This window comes from Emydura macquarii, unplaced genomic scaffold, assembly GCF_026122565.2.
Source record: "Emydura macquarii macquarii isolate MOO-44397 ecotype Brisbane River unplaced genomic scaffold, CSIRO-AGI_Emac_v2 contig_1551, whole genome shotgun sequence".
Taxonomy (NCBI): domain Eukaryota; kingdom Metazoa; phylum Chordata; order Testudines; family Chelidae; genus Emydura; species Emydura macquarii.
The window spans coordinates 11,498,771-11,520,409 of NW_027131688.1; the positions used below are offsets into that span (position 1 = coordinate 11,498,771).

Sequence of the window (21,639 nt, forward strand, 5' to 3'; positions counted from 1 at the left end):
TAACTGCAAACTTCTTGAGCAGCAGCAATTGCTCCAGGATGAAGAGGATGAAGGTCAACAACCTTTCCATTCTCACATCATCTGAGACAGCATCAGTGGCTCCAGGCACTTACCTGCTCTTGCTATTCCAGTGCAATCATTGCACTGAGCCTTCTGATTCTCCAAAGTCACAGGCTACAGATAAAATTCCCTATAGAAACAGTTGCACCTGGCTTTAAGATGGTTCATTGTGTCCACACCCACAGCATTTGAGTTCAAGTTTACAGCCATCACACAATATAAAAATAGGTATGAACACGGAAGCCAACTGGAGTTGCACCTACTTACGCCAGGACTGAATCTGGCCTACAGACTGAATTGCCCCATTAGGAGCTTTGAAGTACCTCCCATTTGGGACAGCGCAGAAATGGCAAACAAACAAACAATCTCTCTCTTCCTCTTCCCTCCCTACCCCCCTCCCCCCCAGTGTCAACCTGAATTTTTGACTAACATAAAACCCCCCCAAGTTTTTGATAGTATGTAAATGGTGCTCAATGTACAGGAATTTTTAAAAGTCTCCTTAAAACAGTTTTTATATTTCTTTTTCTTTCTGCTCCCCTGATGATGGTCATATAGAGAGCAAGTTCATCAGACAATCAGGCACACTACTCATCCCCATGTATCTCTCTGCTTCTTCTGCCTTTTCAGTTTCAACTCTCCTGCTTCTGTTATGGGTAAACAGTCTCTTCCGAGGACATGAGGAAGAGCCTGAGAGTGATCTCACCTCAGTGCAGGCTTGAACTGATCAATGAAAGAATGAAACTGACTATATGCAAGGTGCTGTCAAAAGCTCAGAAATGCACACAAATATATTTAGTCATTTCATTCATTTCTAACAATCTTAACTGTTACTCATAGCTATAGCAGACTCAAAAATGTATAACAGCATCCTTTTAAACATTTATGCTGCAGATGCAGATTAGCCGCTAGCTATAAATCAAAGCCATCTTTGTTCGCTTTTGTTCTTCGATTTTAAGGAGAGAAATCTATAACAAAGAGGCTTCTCCTGATACCCATGTTGGAAAACAAGCATAGGTTTTTATTTTGATGTGGGTAGGTGAGTTACCTTTTAATGTATTTCCCAGGGTATGGAAGACACTGGATTTTGTGTCCGTCATAGTAACGATCTCAGGCAATGATAAGGAGACACTTTTGCTATCATCCATTGTGACTGGTTCTGTATTTTCCATTGTGTGTATAGCAGTCGCTTCAGCTTCTGCCAAGGGACTTGTGAGATAAGCAGAAGTTTGGCCAGCAGGAACTGTTGGCTTCACCTCCCCCTGCGTTGGCACCTGTGATGGCCCAGTGTAAGTGTTTTTTTCTAGTTTCATGGTAGTTGCATATGCAGAAGCTGTAAATGGCAAACCTCTTTTCACATCATCCTCATCATCATCTCCTCCCGTTGTCCAAGGAGGTTCTGCTACCATGTAGTTCTGTTTTATCTCCTCATGCTTTGAGCCTCTTACCTGACTTATAGTTCCTAATTTTGTATCATCCCAATCATCACTCAGCACAGAGACAGCTGGAACAACTGTGACAGCGCTAGCTGCTGCTCGCAAGCTTCCTCGCCTGCTGTCAGTTTCTGTTTCCAAATTTAGGGAGGCATCAGTGGATACAAATGTGTGTTTTGCAGTGACAGCATAGGCCTGGGCATCTGCAGCTGTCAACTGCACAGGGCTCCCTACATTTGGCCCCAGTGTTCCATGCTCAGAATCAGCTATTTGAGGAGCCAAAAGCAAAGGGCTTGTGGGGTAGTCACTCACCACTTCTACGTTTTGGGTTCTGGGGTGCAGAACAGGTAATTCTTCATTACTCAGATGGGGTGTAGCTGAAAGGCCTGAACTACCATCTGTCTTCTTCTCTCCTTCTGTAGCATCTGTCCTAAAAAAGTGGTCATTCAGGTAGCCAATAAAACCATGTCCTGCTTCAGCGTTACCCCCTACTGTCGTCTGGAGACCAGTACTACTGAGCACATCAGCCTGGATGTCGGGATTTAGAGTAGTCAAAGCTGTAGTTAGCATGGCCTTCAATAGCCCATTTTCACTTGACTCTTTGCTTGGTCCCAGGGGACTGAACTCACTTTCATCTGCAGCAACCATTGACACAGTGGGGGTGTAAACATCAAGGTTCTTACTGCCTACGAAAACATCATCGCTAAGACTTGTATGTTGCGCTTCTCCTTTAGCAGTGAAGACCTTGTTTAATGAAGTCCCAGATGGCTTTGCTGACAATCCAGATGGCTCTTCAGAGACAGCAACTCTGGCTGTTTGCTCAGAAGGGCCTCGGTTATTTTCCAAGCTTTGCACACTCATCCTCTTGTCTTCTAACCCATTCCCTGCCAGTGCAGTTTGCTGGACCCACACTGTGTCTTTCTCTGGTTTCTGAAAGGTTAGACATTGCAGGCCGGCGGAGCTGAGCAGGATGCTGCATATGACCATGCAAATGTGAAAGCCTATTGATCTGCTCATATCGGAAGAAAGATGTGCACAGAAATTTGCAGAGCTGACAATTCCAGAAAGTGAGTCCTAGGAAAAGAAAAACAAAAATATACAAATTTGTCACTTGTATTTGCTTCATGTTAACACTTTAAATTAAGATAAATGCGGGTAAGTAGGTCACCTTGACAATGGGACAGGTTAATAGTCTAAGGTAGTTTGTGGGGAGGATGCCAGTCAGGAATTGGCACTACTTTTTTTTCCACCCCTGTTATAAACACTACCTATGTCACTCATTCCTGCTGCATTCAGGGTTTCATTTTACTTGTGTGCTCTAATTCCTAGAGACGTGCTCCTGAGTTCTCAGCCCAGTTTTGACATTGACATGCTCAGGGTATAATATATACATATCTCAATGTGATGAAGATTAACCCATTGGGCCTGGTCCAGCAAAGGACATAGTGTGTGTGTAACATTAAGCATGTCAGTAGTCGCATTAATTTCAGTGGAACTGTTCCCATGCTTAAAATTATGCCCATAATTATGTGCTTTGCTTGATCAGGCCTTAATGTATCACAATCACTTTGAAGATACAAAATGCTACCTAGGTGCCAAGTATCATGGTTCTCCCAGAAACAGGACACAGTGCTAAAATATACTCTGAATATCTGATTACAAAATTTCCTGTAGACTATCAGGCAACATGTATATTTAATCCTCACTTCTCTTCTTCCATTCTGCACCTTTCCTTGCTGTATAGACTGCAAAACACCTCCCCTGTTCAAAATCTGAGTCCTGGGAATGTTTAGCAAATCTAGCAATCTAATCCCTTAGTGTTTTCCAATGACTAAAAGAGGCACAAAAGTATATTGTATAAGTTAAAAAATCAATACTGCTTAATGACAGGTGTCTGCCTTTCGGTATGAATACCGATTATTTTCACCTCACTCCCCCCTGAAGGGTTTGCCAGATAAGTTTACTTGGAGATTGTGGAAGTCCCTTCAAAAGATTTTTAAAAGGAAATTTGACTCAAAATATAGTGTCTGTAAATAAATATATAAATAAAATAATCTGAAATATCTCTAAAGAATGTAAATAAATTCAAATGGAAATAATTTTAGGGGAAAAAAACAAATAAATCTTCTCCTACAATGCTTGAAATTCAAGCACTGTAGTTTTGCCTTAATGCAAGAGAATCCAGAGACTAAACTGACTTGAAACCAACTACCAAAGTATTTTCAGGATGCTCACTGCAAGAAATTCAGAAAGCAAACATACAGCAGAAATAGTGAAAAGCAAATCAGATTTGTAATTTTTTTTTTCAAATTTAACACTCTAAGCCTATATCTACACCAGGGGTTCTCAAATTGGAGGTCAGGACCCCTCAAGGGGTTGTGAGGTTATTATGGGGGGGGTTGTGAGCTGCCAGCCCCGCACATGGCTGACAGCCGGAGCCCTTCAGAGCTGGGTGGCCAGAGAGCAGGGACTGCTGGCCAGGTGCCCAGCTCTAAAGGTAGTGCCGCCTCCAGCAGCAGCGCATGAGCATGTGCGGTCATCACTTTTTGCAGGGGATCATCTGAGCTTGACATTTTCAAAGGGGATCCCAGCAAAAAAAGTTTGAGAACCCTTGGTCTACACTGTGAGCTAAGGGAGTGATTCCTTGCTCATATACAAATACTCTTGTTAGCTCTCAGCAAGCTAGCACGAGTATAAATAGCGGAATAGACATGGTAGCATAAGTAGCCACAGTGGAGGCACAGGTCAAGCTATGCCAAGTACAAACCTGCAGAGGGTATACATGCACCTGGCTCAGCTATGCCTCTGCTGCTGCTACCATGTTACACTGCTATTTATACTCGCACTAGCTTGCACAAGTATGTGTATACAAGCAGGAGAAGCACACCCCTCGCTCATTGTGTAGACACAGCCTAATGCACTCTTTGTAAAACAAGTAATGGAAGGATTGGGGGTGGGTTTAATATAGGACTTTTAATCTATGTCCCTCAAAGTAATTATATCAAGTTTTAAAAACTAGTTTAAAGTATTTATTTACTTAAGAACATAAGAAGGGTCACGGCCAATGCCAGGGGCTTCAGAGGGAATGAACAGAACAGGCAATCAGAGTGATCCATCCCGTCATCCACTTCCAGCAAGTGTGAGTAGTAAAGTAAAGTAAAGTATTTTTAATTTGTTCTGTTTCTGCTCCGTCTTTCCATCACCCCACCACCACCACTAAGAGCACATAACTGATTGATATGCAGTGCTGGCCTAGTATGATCATAATTTGCATTACAGCAGTACATAAAGATCCCAGCTGAGATCAGAGGCTCGTTGTGCTAGATATTGTACATACACAGTGACAGTGCCCCTCACCTGAAAAAGCTTACCTCCCTTATCTATTGTGATTGTAAAGGGTAGAAGACAAGAAGTATTATTATCACCACTTTACAAACCGGAGGAGAGACACAACGAGTTTGACATACCCAAGTTGCACACGAAGTCTGTGAAAACCAGGAATTTAACTTAATTCTCTCAACTTGAATAGGGCTCTGTTGCAGGCACAGCAGCACAGAGCTCATTGCAGGATTGGGGCCTAAGAATTTATTAATGATAGCAAGGACCCATTTCAAAGAAGATTAAGCAAAGCTCAAGGCCTGACTTAGCTTTTTAAAAAAAGATTGGATTGGATTTTGCATCTAAGAAGCATCACAAGTATCCCCTTGGTATCCTATTAAATAAAATAATGTAATGTATTAAATAAATTAACAGTGGAAAGCTTACAGCAAAGCCGATTCAGGTTTTAACTGGTAATCAACTGCAAAGCAATTCACTATTTGTGCTGAACTAAGCCATAGATGTATTTGCACATATCTATTCTCTTTTCTGGCTGTTGTAGGGTCCGTCTATCTTTGACTCAGCTATGTTTGTAAGGACCCAGTTACAACTTGATTAAAGTTTGCAATGTTGATTAGGACCTAACCACAACCCCATAACTGGACTAAAGGAAAAGCTTTTGTCCTCAGGGTAGAATACACTAGAAAACTCTCTGCGTGTCCTCAAGTCTTGCCAAAAAAATCCCCTTTAGACTATTGCCTTCCAGGAGAAAGGAATTTAGAGTGGGAGTCAAAATCAGGCTCCTTGTGGAAAGCTAGTTACAGCCTCGACTGCTGTCATTTTATCATACAGGAATCAGGGGGTTAAAACAGCCCCGGATACTTCTCTAGCATTGATGAGCAACACAGCTAGGCTGGAGGGAAAACCCAGCTCTTCTCTTTGAAGAGGCACTGGTGGCCCATCTTCACAGAGGAATCGCTCTTGGGGGCAGATGGGCAGCTTTAAACTTTTACAGTGTAAAATTAAAGATTTAAATCAACTGGGCTGGAAGAGAGGGAGGGAAACAGGAGGGAGCACATCATAAAGAGGTAAATGAGCTGAGACAGGGGTTGCTCTAGTTGTTTGTGAATACAACTAGAACCCAAGAACTCTTGAGTTCTGATCCTGATACTGACTTCATCTCTAGCTGGGGACAAGTCACTGTGACTATGTCTACACTGCCAGTGGCACTACCGGTACTGCATGATCGATTCTGCGGGTTCGACTGAGCAGCAGTGAAGACTCGCTCAATCAAACCCGGAAGTCGACTCTATAAACCCACCCCGTCAAGAAGAGTAGCGCAGCATCGACGGGAGGGCATTTCCCATCCACGCAGCGCAGTGGAGACACCACGATAAGTAGACATTAGGAAGTCGACAGGAGATATGCAAGTTTCTGTATGTAGCTTGCGTATCTCCCATCGACTGCTGCCGCAAACCACGGCCAGTGTAGACCAGGCCTAAGCTGAACAAGTGTAAGCCATGTCAGGAGTCCTAGTGTAAACAGGCCACTAGCTGAGACACTGTTTTAAGAATGGTGTTGACTAGACTTTCTCCGAACCAGGCTACATCTCCAGCTCTGTGGTGTGAAGGTAATTATCACAGCTGACAAAATGGATTTTTTTCTCATAAGTGATTCTCAATACATGAAAAGTCAATTTTTTTTGTTTAAGAGTGATGGCAAGTTCTGAGTTACCATTGTCAGGAAGTTCTTATTTTATGCTGAGATTCAGCTTTGAGAAAGTCCTATCTCTCAAATATGATAGTTACTTTCACACAGTGGGACTGAGGATGGCAGGTGGCGAGTGAAGATCACAAACTTTCCCATTCAGTAAAATCACTCACTGCATAGCCAAGGAGCTGGTGGATATGTGCAACAAAGAGCAAATAGCGGTCAGAGAATCACAGAAGGTAATGAAAGAAAAGACCTATCAGAGGATCAAATCTTACACACACACCCCTTGTACTGCATAATTGTTCCCTACAATATATTTTATTGCACTTTGTCCAGTCCAATTTTAAATATCTCAACTGATGGGGTGTCCATGCAAAACTATCCTCTCTGCTCTTATCTGGCCTTTGGTAAGTTCTGACCATATTTTCCAATTGCAAACGTGATAGGGGATGAGCATCAAGTTTTTAGACACTTGAATAAATACAATTGCCCTGATGGTCCATCTTCCATGTTTCAAGATTACACTTGTGCTCTGAAGTTGCTGAAGTGACTGCATGTATCATGTAGAAAAAGCACAAGAGGATTAACAGATCATCAGCTTCAGACAAAATCACCAGATGACCTTTGTGGTACACAACTCTCTGCATCTCTGAGCACAAGCTTGATTATACCAGCTTTGCCCAGCTGAATGGTCCCATACATGTTCAGCAAGGCAATTCATCTGATGATTGATAAAAAGTATACAAGAAAAACATTGGAAATCCTCAATATAAATATGAAAATATGTGCAAAACATACAGTAGAGTAACCTCCAGCAATCAAATTCCATAACACTGGAGTGATAATGCACACTGCCCGCAAGGCTTTACCCGTTATGATGGACACAAAAGGCAAAGGATTATACACATCAGTGGTCTGACATTGCAGAACTCTAATTCTTGCCATATTTTCCTGGACAAATTCCTGTATTTCTCCACATACTAAATTATTGCCAGGTCAATCTTCCAATAAAGCACACATTTGAAAACCTTTCATTCCCTGTTAGTTCGATAAACAAACCTCAACCAGCTAGAACCATCTGGCCTGCTCTCACAGCTGACAGCTTTCAGTCAGATCCCAAGAAAAAAGGTGGCTTCAAAAAGAGAGCCAGTAACAAACATGCCAATCAGATTCAGCAAGAGGGTGGAACAAGACACTATTATTCCACCGCTCCATAAGCAACCTACTGCATCCAGTAGTGCTGGAACAATTTTTATAGTGGGGATGCTGAAAGCCATTGAACAAAACTATAAACCCTGTGTATGACGGACACCACTTCAAGTCAGGAGGTGTTGCACCCCTAATTTAAGGACTTTTGTGTGCATCCCTGTAGAATCTATGGACAAGTTCATTATAGCATCAAACATGTATCATTGAGAAGCTAAAATATCCTTAGTTTTTCAAGAAACAAACCACTTTAGTTACTAGTTTTATGTAGGCATCTGCCCTAAAAAGGATGAAAGACCAAGCAAAACAGAACCTCCATATCAGTCATCTATCTGCACTGCAATGATCCAGGCAGGAGACATCTCAATCCTCTCTTCTCGTATTTCCTAGGGTCATTTGCAATTTCTAAATGTATATTTTATTGCAGTTTTTCTTTTTAAAAGAAATGGAAAAATAAAAGGAAAACAGCATTGTATATCTCATATGGTATCATTCTCAAAAGTATATTATTTTGTTTTGTTCTGTGACTATATATAGTGTTTAGATATTTATCTATATAAATCCTTAGTTATCTCTGTATATCTACATGCAGATAGATATGCAATTTCCACAACTCTTCTTGAAACTTCACTCTTACAGTTATGTGTTATGTGCTCTCTACTTCAGGGATCCTTCATTTCAGAATCATTCTGATCTCTCTGCTATTCAGGGGGATCTCTCCACCACACACACCTCTCCACCTTATAATGCTTCCCTACACTTGCAGGCCCTGGTTCACTCTTCTTACATGGCCCCTCTCAATTGACTGGCACTCTCTATCGCATATGCCAGCCCTATCCTCTTTAACTCAAGTTCCTTCATATATTAGCTCTTAACATCTCTATCCAATCTGTCTATGGCATCTCTAATGCACCCATCACTAGTATCTAGTTACTACATACACAAATTAAAAAGCATACCACCTCACCTGACATGCTACCACACAGGGAACCCCAATGCTACTACTCATACAGAGTCCAGCCCCACCATTGCTGACTGCATTACTGATACTGAGCAGGATAACATTTACATTTGACCATGCTACTGAAAAGCTCAACATTTCCATTTGCTTTCTACACCTTTCGTGTTGACGCTCATACCACACTACAATTGAACTGATTGGAGTGCTCCTCTGTGTTCATGTTCTTTAGGAGGAGGAGGAGATGGAGGAGAGGGTCTGGGGAAAGCATGAGCAAAGAGGGGTTAAATTACTGCTGAAATAGAGGGTGGGCAGGCTGGCTGAACATGTCTGGCAAAATATCAGCGTGTTGTTTTGGACTTGCTACCACCTTGTTTCATGTTGAGGAAATCTATCATTATATTAAGCACTCATAAAAAAAAAAAACTTATCCACCATATAACACACAAACCTGCTTCTTTGGCACATTTCTGTCATTGTTTTCCTTATTAAGGAGCAATAAAAATTGGAACCTTTTATCCAACCCAACCATCCTAGACCATTATAAATTCAGATAAAAATAGAATCTTAATCAAAATCACTTCTGGTTTCACAAAAACAAAATCTGTCTCTCAACTCATCTCTGCAAATTACTTAAACCATTTGTGTTGAAACAAAGGGTTTCCTCCTCACAGGCTATATTTTTATCTTACTTAACCCTGTGGGTTGTCTTAGAGACAAATCTCACTCAGGAAGCAGTATCTGGTACCAGTGCAAGGCAGAATAGGATTGTATGTTAGTATTAATAATACTTAGCACTTATATAGCATTTTACATTTTCAATGTACTGTATAAGTACTGGCTCATTTTCAGAACACGTTGTTAGGTGAGTATTATTATCCCTATTTAACAGTCAGGGAAACTGCAAAACACAGAGGTTAAGTACCATCCCCACGGACACACTGAGACAGTCACAAAGCCAGAACTAACACTTTCGGTCCTTTCTAAAAAATGCTTTTGCAGCACTGATCTGTGCGCTTCGGGTGTTTTTGTAGCCAAACAGCCAGGTGTCAGAATCCGTCCCATAATAACGCTTCCATGGCCTCACAGCCATTTCCAGAGTAACAACCTGTGATGACACACGCACAGGACTGTGATTTCACCCCAGCTAAAGAAGAGGCTGGGCTCTGAGGGGGGGGGAAGCGTTTTCAGGAACGCCAACACCTCTCACCACACAACAATGAGGGGAACAAAGGGAAAGACCAGCCACGTCCATGTCTTTTCCCAGCATTCTCTCTCCCCCCCACCCCCAGCCTGCTGCTGTGCAAACCCCTCCTGTCCAGGGAGCACACACATCGGACTGCGATGGCAATGCGCACTGTCCAAACCTGCTCCCGCGGGGCGACCGAGCTGGGGCAGGCGGGGAGAGCCGCCAATCCGCCCTGACGACAGCAGCTGCGAGGGGGGCCAGGATGCAAACAACAACAATAATAATAATAATAATACAAACTATTCGGGCAGTCTCCGCGGGCCAGCTCCTTCCCCCGGCTAACGTCAGGCCCCGGCGCTCAGGACCGGCCAGGGGGCGGTTATTCCCCATCCCCCTGGCCGCCCACCCCAGCTCTCCCCAGTGACGGGGCCATGTCTGACCGAGCACCTGCCTCCCTCGGGCAGCGGCGGCAGCCCAGCCTCGTCGACCAGAGCCACACGCGCAGCGAGCGGGAGATGTCTGCGCGAAGCCCGGGCGAGGACGGGCAGGGCAAGGCCGGGGGCCGCGGTTTTATGGCGGGGGGGGGGGTCAGAGAGGCGAAGGGGGGCGGCAGCCGAGCGAGGTCCCTGGGAGGAGGAGGAGAGGCGCCCCACACAAAAGGCGGCGGCGGCGGCATCCCTCGGGCCGGGTAACACAGCGGAGCGTCGGTCCCTCGGGGCTCCCTGCTGAGATCCCCCCCCCCCCCCACACACACACACACACACCTCACCTCACCTCACCCCCCTCCCCTCACCTGAGCCTCGCTCGTCCCTTCAGCCGGGCAGCACGGCCAAGGCGCGCGGGAAGCGGTCGGGGCTAACGCTCAGCATCCTCCCGCGGCCCGGCCGTGCTGGAGTGTGCGCGAGGCTGGGGGGGGCTGGGCTGGGAGGAGAGACAGTTGGGGGGGGGAGGGGAGAGCCCGGCCCTATTTCTTATTCATAAGGCGTCCGGCCCCGCCCCGCCAGGATTGGACAGGAGGCAAAAGCGGGCCACGCCCCCCACCCCCCGCGCGCGCGGCGGCGCCCCACATCGGAGCCGCCCGAACTTGCCGCCTGCTCCCGCCCCAGTCCCGAGCTAGATCCCGCTGCGCACGGGCTGCCCCCCCCCGCGCTTGTCCCCGGCTCCCATGTTGCAGGGTGGCCACCGCCCCCCCCCATTCCCTTCCAGGCGAGCTGCAGCAGGGTCACAGGTGCAAACTCTCCAGCGGTTCCTTGCTTCTGGCTCAGGCTCTAGGGAACTGATCCTGGGAGGGGTCGCCTAGGGGTGGGGGCCCTGCTTCATTTGTGCCAGAGCTGAGCCCCGGAATCTGTAGGCTGGGCAGGTCATAGCCCCGGCTCCCCTGGGTTTGCTGTCTGTTAGGGATGTAAAAAAAAATTGCTTGTGCCCTGGCACCGCTTTCATTACAAACTGAGCTCTGGGGGTGGGGGTACGATACCCACTGAGCGCCTGGCCTGCTGGCCCCTGCTGTATTCGGGTGCCGTCGTCGCGTTTCCTACGTAAAGGGGTTGCTGCTGTAACAACGTGTGCGAGGAAAATACAGTGAGACCTCAAGTTGGACAACGGCTGGCAAAGACTGAAGAAGGGAGCTTTTGGGAATCAGACAGGTGGATTGCCTCCTTGTGCCCCAGTCCTGCTGTCCTTGGCATGGTGCAGGTGCTTGGGAGTCACTCTCCTAGCCCCGTGCAGTGGTTAAAGGGGTAGTCAATTATTTTTTGTCAAGGTCCAAATTTCTTGGTCACGGTATAGTCAAGGTCCAGACTCCAGAGAACATAATAAAAAAAAATAACAATAAATAAAAAGATTTCGGGGTCCTTTCCAAAGTATCTGGCCATCCAGATTTGGCCCACATCCCACTTCTTGATTACCCCTGAAGGAGATCAAACAATGGGAAGGGGAACTCTCATGTCACAAGAGGGGAGCTGTGGGGGGAGGCTGCTAACCCAAGCCTGGGAAAGGAGGGGAAGCTATGCTATCCCGCAGGCCTTACGTTAATCCCTACTTCTATCTTTATGACACCAGTGGGCTTTAGATTGGAACGTTGCTAAAAAATTCCTTAAGCATGTAAATCACTGAAGGTCAGTTTCTCTCAATCACAGTGTCCTGTTTCTTTAAACTTTCATTGGTATTCAAGTCATTGTTAGAAGGAAAAGTATTTTTGAATGTACTGCGGACAAGTTAATGTCTCATAGTAGTATTGTGCTCTCATCAGTAGGAAGTGGTGGTCAAAGTGATGCTGCTGGTTTGAGGCAGCAGACGAAGAACTATCCAGAGGTGACATACTTTTCATATAGAGAATACTCTTGTGTACAAGCCTTGGAATATGACAGCTTTTGTTTGAATGAAACAGTGTGGTGCAAGTGAAGGTAATAAAAATGAAAAGTAATTTGTCTTACAGTGTAAATATGCTGGTGCAATCCAACAAAATGAATCCAACATGAAATTTGTCTTGCCCAGCTAAAAGTAAAGGACAATTTAAAAAAGCTATTCTCTTTAATATAGAAATGCTAGTCGCAATCTGTGCAGACCCTATATTTTGAACTAGTCCCATACATATTTCAATGGTAAACATCTGATTAGTCCTTTCCTGGTCATAAAATGAATAGTCATCCCTCTGAGCCCACACATTGTATGTTTTCTGGTTTTGTCATATTCTTGTTTTTAAGCCTTCTTAACCCCAGTATACAGGACAACTGAGTCATTTCACCGTTTTCCTCACAAAAATGTTCATGTGCATAGCCAGGACCAGCTTTAAACAGCACAGGTGATTGTTTGATGCCCCATTGTAGCGCCCAGAATTCTTGAAATGATTTTCCAATCCACTCCTTGTTCAGGAACTAGAGAAGAAAATACACATGGCCCAATACTCAATTCTAGCAGCACGGCTAGAGGAAGAAGCCCATGTTGTCTTTCTTGATGTAAAACTGCAAAGAGAGAGCAGGATCAGAACATTAATTTACCCTGATTTAGAGTCATACAATCACATGACAAAAAACAAAGTCTTGGCCTCGTAGCATGTCGGTGCACTTTGCACAGCCATGTCAGGGACTTCTCTTCAGTCTTGGAGTCACATACATTCAGCCAGCAGGCTCTGGGAGTGGTGGACAGACAAGCTATATTAGCCCAGTAAGAGGCGTGTACTTTGAGTGACTCAGTAGCCAATAATAGCAAAATTGACAAGCTTTCAAATGGATCCCATCCAGTCTTCCTCAGTATAGCCAGGATGGCTATGCTTTGAGGCCCAGAGATGGGATGTGAAGTACCCCCACTAAAAGGGTTTACTTTTTTTAAAATGTATTTAAAAGATTGACGGGAGCCATGGGTGCTCTGCACCCCTGAAAGTTGGGCCACTTTTATTTACATGTCTGTGGATTGAAGTATGTGACTTTAGGCACCCAGTTTTGAAATATTTGGGGAAAGTTTTAAAGCTCTCTATGGGGGCTCGACGATACAACTCCATTTAACATTAATGGGAATCATACAGCTAAACCCCAAGGCACCTCTCAGAATGACAAGATTAACTTGCTTTGGGGTGGCGTATCCTTTTCCATTTAACGCTGTATTATTAGTCTTTTGTAGCTTGATATGTAGGATGGGGAAGGGGTGGGAGAATATCCAAGTGCTACAGCGAATCGACAGATGGTTCATATTCAGCTGAGTTTGCTTTGTTTTTTCAGCATTTTATTTCTAGAAAAGTATAAATGTGTAATGTATTTTGGTATTCACTGCATTGATTTTATGCCTTTTAATAGATATATGAAAGGGAGTGAGTATCGTACAGAGCTTAGAGCGAGGACCTGGGAGTCAGGACTCCGCAACTGACATGTGTGACCTTGGGCAAGCCAGTAAAGTGTAGTCCTGTTCTGGAAAGTGACTGTATAAAAATGGCACCTTCTTACTCAGCAGATCTCCTCCCTGTGTGTATTCCAAGTCATAGCTGCTGACTTAAGTGACAAAAATAGGTTTTTATATCTTTCTTACTCCTGTGAGCATTGCAGAGCCAACCAAACTAAGATGGCGTGAGCTGCAATCTGTTTCTTCTTGTGGAACTAATTACTAAAATGTAATTGCTAGTAGGCTTGCAAAGGCATAGTACAGCCTGGACACCCTTTTAATTAGTGTTAGGATGATGAACAAGAAAGAAAGAATCCAAATAGATTCTCTGAACTGAGCTTGATTTTAGGTTGAGTTTACAGGGCTGGCAGTTAGACAAAAGCCCACCCCCATCTATTTACTTGTAAGATGAGCACATTTGAAATAGACTATGAACTCCTTGATACACTTTTCTATGCGGAACCACACTTTAAACTCTCTCTTCTCATCTGTAAAATGGGGACAGTACTCTCTTTCCTAGAGAACCAATTAAGCTCAATGTTATTTAATAACAATTACTGCTGTTTAATGGGAAGAATAATTCCACTTAGTGGAGATGTGTCCCAGTGATTTAAAGGTGAATTGCAAAGCAAAAATCCAAATTGAGTTGTGCTCAGATTTCTGTGCTAAATATCCCCATAATTAATCTGTCTGTCATTCAGCACCAAAATAAATGTTAATTATTTAAATGTTGCCTTTAACCTCTGTGATCTCTTATTGGCATTTCCTGATTCATTTACGACATCTGAGCTTATTACATCACAGATACCAGAAGCTCATTGTAACATTATTTGTGATGTCAGATAATGGTGAAATTTTATCCAGTAGAGCATTTTATTTCATTTTAACTATTTTCAGAATTTTCTTTAAGTGACCTTTTCTCTTTATCGGAACAGCTTTTTAATCTGTGCATACGCTGACAACTGGAGTGTTCCACTTTAAAGAACTCTACCATATTATTGTGCTTATCATTTCATACACAATAACTCACCATTAGCTGCCACTCTTGAAGAATGAAACAAGCCATGTCCCTTTCAGGTTTGCTAGTGGGCTGTGGTAAATCTTGGAAGTGTAAGATCTGTAGAGAGACATATTCAGATATCTTAAAACTGAGCTCACGGGGGAAGCTAAGAAAGTGCAGACTTATTATAAACTTCCATGGGGTTGAATGGCAAATCTCTGGTAGAAAACTGTAGGTAACTTTGAAGGTACTCTGCAGCAAGCTGAACCTACATTGTGCAGTCGCTTCCGATAGATTAAAAAAACTGCCATTTCCATTTAATTAACTATGAAAATGAATAACAGTCTTTATGGTGGCCCCATTTTTTTTATTGAATTCACTTGATTTGACCATGCCTCCCCATTGTCAGTTTTTATTAACTTGTGGGTTTTGGTCTTGATAAGGCAGAAGCACAGGAATGCGACACCTTATCTTTTACACACTGCCCCCCCCCCCCCCGCCCCCTGCTTGACTAATTAGGTCCTTCCTCTTCAATTTTTCCTAAAGGAATTGTGTCACAGCACCAGAAATACTAATCCATGAACAGTTAATCACTTTGTGATTCATAGATTTTTAAGTCCAGAAAGGACCATGCTGATTATCTAGTCTGACCTCTTCCTCAGTACAGAGAGTCAAGCTTAACTCTGAAGTTCTTTTTGGAGTCTGACATTGCAGTGACTATTTTTGTGCTGATATATACATTTTTATTTGTTTATTTATTTATTTTCAGGTTATGCAGGGAATAACAATATTACTCGAACAGAAATGGGTCTGACTTACAACAAAACTGTCTTTTGCAATGTTTAATATTAAAGAGAATGTCAACAAGAAAAATGGGACTGGTTCCAGTTTGGTTGATTTTCAATTTCCATTTCCAGGGGCTACTATAATAAACAGGGAGGGGAAAGTATAATGAAACATTGATTGGCAAGGAACTTCTCATATTTATTTTTATGCTTCCCTATGGTTTTCATCACCAAAGGATTTGAGTGCTTCACAAACTGTAATGAATTAAGCCTCACAATCCCTGTATGAGGGAAGGATGGATTCTCCTCATGTTACAGGTGATTATAATTGAAGGCACAGAGAGATTAAGTGATTTGCCCAATGCTGCATAGTAAAACCATGGCACAGGCAAGATTTTGGCATCCCTCCCAACTCACTGCTTCCTCATAGTACCCACCCCCAAACCTCGCTCTCCTACCATAATTTCCTCCTTTGAAAGAGTGTCTCTGTTTCTGCTCATCAGTCCACGCCCCAACTTAGTCCAAAATGTACCCTAGAATCATTTGCACCGGCTGCAGCAGTGCTTCAAAGGAGGTGCCATCCCAGTCAGCATATAAATGCTTCAGAGGTGCTACTCAAGGCTGAAAAGAAAGGTGACATCTTTTTGGAATGGGATACAGGGTAGATATTGAGTACCAGCTGTGGGGAAGGGAATTTTGATTGGGCATCTGACTTTTGGTCATTATACTAAACTGGGCTGGAATGAAACTCCTGGCCTAACGGTGAAAGGTTGTATAATCCCACTGTCAATCTCTTGAAATAGCTGGTTTCCTACCAGAAAATGGAGAGGTCCCGCTGGAAAGACATGAGAGGGAAAAGAGAAGAAAACCAGTGAGAGGAAGAAAAAGGAAGACCAGATAAGTGAAAAATTACAAAAACAGAGTGACAATGATGAGAGCAATTTCTCAGATTGAAAGGGGGAAAACCCAGTAAGAATAATAAATCTGAAGAGAAAGGAGAGATGAATGAAATGGGGGAGAAAATTAAAAAGTATTAAAAGCCTCAGGGAAAAATCAGTAATAGGGGAAACCAGCAGATAATAATAGCACTGCAGGCTTTGTATCTTCAAAGATTTTTGCAACATTAAGAATCACTAAGATAGAAGAGGAGATGCAGTAAGAGCTAAAAGTAGAGAGAGGAGAGGACCCATTGGGCCAGACTTTGATCTCACCTGGTGTAATTGAGATCAGAATCGAGACAGTTTTGATGTGACTGTATGAGAGCTGGGGTGACATCGCAAAGCAAGTTCATCTGACATTTTGTTATTTTAGCTCCTGAATTTGATTCCAGTCAAAGAGTAAATAATTTGCTATATGTGACCTGAATTCAAGTATTCTTAGTCTACTTGAAAATTGAAGATTTTGGTTTTATTTTTTCATTGTCACAAGCGATATACTGTGTCTATAGTTGTTTGTAGAGAATCTATTTTGTATTTTATTTGCAAAGTATACCTGTGTATTTCTAGTAAATAGGTTAGAGAACAATTTTTAAAAGAACAAACATTTGCTGTATTTTCTTTTAAGACAGTTATTAGGCTTTCTGTCTCAAGGCACGTGTATTGAAAACAGATTCTACAGTCAGCAGCGTCGCAAGATATAAACTCAGCAACTAATTATTTCCAGAAAACTTAGAAATAACCACTCTCCAAAGTACTCGTATAAAGACATCCCATATTTCATTCACACACCAAAGAGAACTAGCTGTGAATAGTACTATTTCCCTGGAGGATGCAATGGCAGGGCAAAGAGATAACTGTCAACAAGGGATGGCCAGTACCTCTAATCCTCATTATCAGCAGTACCGATATGTTCATCATGGGAAATTACTGAAGTCAAGAGTTGGCAAGTTGAGGTCAATGGTCAAAGTTCATGGAGCATTCTTTGGAGGGTTGGATAGAGCTATATTTTTATTCTCCTCTAAATTCTTGTTAATATCTAATTTCATTGTCCTACCTTCTGAGACTGTGAATAGTTATCTTCATTTACATTGTCATCCTGAAAGTATTTATAGTCTGAGTCTTATGGTTCAGCACTCCCGTTTCTCGATCAGTTACATACCAGGGAAAACAGGACTACATTCCACATTATTAGAGCAGCTTCCTTGATTAAACCAGCATGCTCTAGATAAAATTTGTTATGAAACAGTGGCATAATTTTAAGCTATTTGGCTTCTATTACCGATAATTCCTATACCCACTGAAGACCATAAATTAAATTAACCACACTTCTAGCAGCTGCTTGCATTTCAGAACACGTTAACTGTGATTGATTAACGCTGTTTAAGAAAAAAATTCCAAGGGCAACTAGGATGGTAAGGTGATCCGATGTAAACTCTGATCTCTTCTAACCCCACAATAATACATTTAGGAGATCATTTTTCAAAAGACACATAATATATTCCAACTATGGCTTGTGATTTGTTTTAAAAAGCACATTTAAGCAATTTTTTTCCGTTATTAATGGTCTAAATCAAGCCAAGTAATCATAAATAAAAAAGGATTTTGGATGAAGCAAGTAATAAAGAATTCAGGTTTAGACATTACCGTATTTTAATCACATATTAGCTGAGTTATTCCTTAGTCCAGGATTTAGATTTCAAATTAATTATTTCAACAGCCACAAGGTCAAATATATTATGTCAAATCTTTATAAGATTCCTTTCACTGTGGTATCTAGGAATGCTTTACACAAGTTAAGATAAGACCAGACATCTTCAAAGTAATAGGGAGCATATATTCCATAACAAGTCACATTAGCCAACTGCCTTGAAAAGACCAAACATAGCAGATAGCAGCCAATGTATTAATTCAGGGGATTTTAGAACCTACTGTTGTTAGAAAGCAGCCTGGACAAATAAAAGCATCTTGGATCTAGTTCCCACATGGCCAGGCATGGGCTCAGATGTATTTCGAGTTGGATCAAATCTAGATTTGAGGGCTTGATACAGACAACATGGACATTCAGCCATTTTTCAGGCTCTGACATTCAAATTAGCACACAGGTTTCCATCAGCCATAAAAAAACTCGCCAAACCACTTATTGGGATACATTTTCCTCTCCTTTTTACAAAGAAAATAATAAATGTACCTAAAATGTAAACCTTAAGGTTACATTTAAGTGTAGAATCAGGAAACTCAAATCTAAGCTCCCCAGCAACTACAGAGTTAAACGAAAGTACCCTTAACTCTGCCCCCAGGCATACACAGTCTAATAGCAATTTTCACCACGATTGCACTACACTCAGTAATGCAACCACTCTATACAGCACAGCATTGCACTATAGAAATGATTTCCATTTTTTCTATGCTGCTTCTCCAGTGAGACTTACGAAATATTGTTTTTCATTTAAATTGCACCATTTTTATAAACTTCTGGTGGGCTTTGTTCAACACATCAACCTCTCTTCATACAAATCTCTCCCTAAGATTCCATCCTTTCAAGATACGCACAAATAGCAAGTCAACAATAGTAGGGCGTTTTTTTTAAAAGCAGCAAACTGTAGTCATTCTGTTCTCTGGGTTGCTTGTTGGATCCTGTCTAATCTATATCAGCCTTGTATAGTCTGTAAATTCTTTGGAGCAATAGCAATATCAGATTTCTGTCTTGTACAGTGCCATGCACATTGTCAATATTTAAACAAATAATAAAAGCATTACTGTGTATACATTGCATGATAAAAGACCTCACTCTAATGCATATTAAAACCCAAAATCTTCACATTAACAGAGAGTTAAGGTTGCCCAGTGCTGCCTCATGCTCTTCCAGAATGTGGTGAATGACTATATTTAAACCTCTGAAAAGCAGGAAGTTCAAAGTTAAGGATCCATCCTTAGTTCTGCCACCTGGAGCTGGCAATAGCTACTGGGAATGGTTCATTAAGGAGCATGGTCATAAGATGTAGATATGAGGAAGTTCTAAGACAATGTACCATTATTTGTGATGTGATTCACAGATTTGAATTCCAGCATTTATCTGCATGCACTCCAGTTGCATTCATTGTGTTAGGTGTAGATGTGGTATAGTTAGGCCCAGCACAGCTCTCACACTCCACTACATCTGGCTTCTTAGCAATGATTACCCCAACCATAGAATGTACTGGCTGCATGTTAGTCCCTCCACTGCTGCCACAACATCTCCTTGACTCCGGTCTCTCTGCCTGTACAGCATAGGCCACTCCTCCCTCCCCACAGAGGCAGGTGTTAGTATGGGACCCATAGGCGGAAGAGCTAGGAAGAGGATGCTGGAAGAGTATGGGGCTTTTTTGTGGGACAGAGATGAAGCCCTCAACAACCTCCACTGCACAGCTGTGCCCCCCTTTCCACCCTACAGTTCAATACACTGTTCCATCACATCCCACATTTTCCCTTGCTGCTCTGACTCCCCATATTCCCTTGGACTGCTCAGATACCTCTACAGTACTCCAGCACTGCTTCAACTCCTCCAACATTCCCTCCTGCTGGGAGGAGTGCATATACCAGCTGGATGCAGGACAGGGCAGGAGCATGAACATGCCGTGCTCCTAGAATCATAGAAGATTAGGATTGAAAGGGACCTCAGGAGGTGATTTAGTCCAACCCCCTGCTAAAAGGAGGACCAACCCCAACTAAATCTTCCCTGCTAGGGCTTTCTCAAGCCACACCTTAAAAAGCTCTAAGGAGGGAGATTCTACCACCTCCCTAGGTAACCCATTCCAGTGCTTCACCACCCTCCTAGTGAAAAAGTTTTTCCTAATATCCAACCTAGACCTCCCCAACTGCAACTTGAGACATTGCTCCTAGTTCTGCCATCTACCACCACTGAGAACAGCCTAGCTCCATCCTCCCTGGAACCCACTTTCAGGTAGTTAAAGGCTATTATCAAAACCCCCCTCATTCTTCTCTTCTACATCCTAAACAAGCCTAGTTCCCTCAACCTCTCCTCATAAGTCATGTGCTCCGGCCCTCAAATCATTTTTGTTGCCCTCTGCTGGACTGTTTTCAATTTGTCCACATCCTTTCTGTAGTGAGGGGCCCCTAACAGAACACAGTACTCCAAATGTGGCCTCACCATTGCCAAATAGAGGGGAATAATCACTTCCCGCGAAATGCTGGCAACGCTCCTACTAATGCAGCCCAATATGCCATTAGCCTTGTTGGCAATAAGGGCACACTGTTGTCTCATATCCAACTTCTTGTCCACTGTAACCCTCAGGTCCTTTTCTGCAGAACTGCTGCCCAGCCAGTCGATCCCCAGTCTGTAGCAGTGCATGGGATTCTTCCATTGTAAGTGCAGGACTCTGCACTTGTCCTTGTTGAACTTCATCAGATTTCCTTTGGCACAATCCTCTAATTTGTCTAGGTCACTCGTCACGCTGTATCTTATTCCTACCCTCCAGGGTATCTACCACTACCCCTAGCTTAGTGTCATCAGCAAACTTGCTGAGGGTGCAATCCACCGCATCATCCAGACCATTAATGAAGGTGTTGAACCAGCACTGACCCCTGGGGCACTCCGCTTGCTACCGGCTGCCAACTAGGCATCAAGCCGTTGATCACTACCTGTTGAGACTGATGATCTAGCCAGCTTTCTATCCACTTTATAGTCCATTCATCCAACCCATACTTTTTTAACTTGCTGATAAGAATACTGTGGGAGACAGTATCAGAAGCTGTATCAAAAGCAGAGCTGGGACAGCATCTACACAGGGACACACGCACACAGCCTACACTGATAAACATCGGTGACCAACACACCGATGACCACAAAGTCAAGGTATATCACGTCCACTGCTTTCCCCGTGTCCACAGAACCAGTCATCTCATCATAGAAGGCAATCAGGTTGGTCAGGTATGACTTGCCCTTGGTGCATCTATGCTGACTGTTCCTGATCACCTTCTTCTCTACCAAGTGCCTCAAAATGGATTCCTTGAGTTCCTGCTCTTTGATTTTTCCAGGGACTGAGATGAGGCTGACCGGTCTGTGGTACCCCAGATCCTCCTCCTTCCCTTTTTTGTAGATGGGCAGTATATATATATATAAGATGGGCTCCTACCTCAAATCTGGGCCTAGTGTATGAGGAAGGTGCTCTACGC

The 21,639-nt window shown here is 43.1% G+C and overlaps 1 protein-coding gene and 1 long non-coding RNA gene across 9 annotated transcripts in view; both read right to left on the bottom strand.

Moving 5' to 3' along the window:
• The window catches only part of ARMH4 (armadillo like helical domain containing 4), a 116,023-nt gene extending 105,221 nt beyond the window's left edge, over positions 1 to 10,802 (bottom strand). For all 8 annotated transcript variants that reach the window (XM_067554858.1, XM_067554862.1, XM_067554859.1 and 5 more), the window contains exons 1-2: positions 10,668 to 10,802; positions 1,106 to 2,564 (exon numbers count right to left, since the gene is read on the bottom strand). In XM_067554858.1, coding sequence (XP_067410959.1) covers positions 1,106 to 2,507 — 1,402 coding nt within the window. In that variant the 5' untranslated portion in view covers positions 2,508 to 2,564; positions 10,668 to 10,802. The remainder of the gene's footprint in view (positions 1 to 1,105; positions 2,565 to 10,667) is intronic.
• A 1,373-nt stretch (positions 10,803 to 12,175) lies between these two features.
• LOC137157710 (uncharacterized) lies at positions 12,176 to 14,861 on the bottom strand. The gene is made up of 2 exons (XR_010921205.1): positions 14,775 to 14,861; positions 12,176 to 12,834 (listed from the first exon to the last, which is right to left on the bottom strand). It is a non-coding gene; the product is annotated as an uncharacterized lncRNA (long non-coding RNA).
• Positions 14,862 to 21,639: the final 6,778 nt, after the last annotated feature.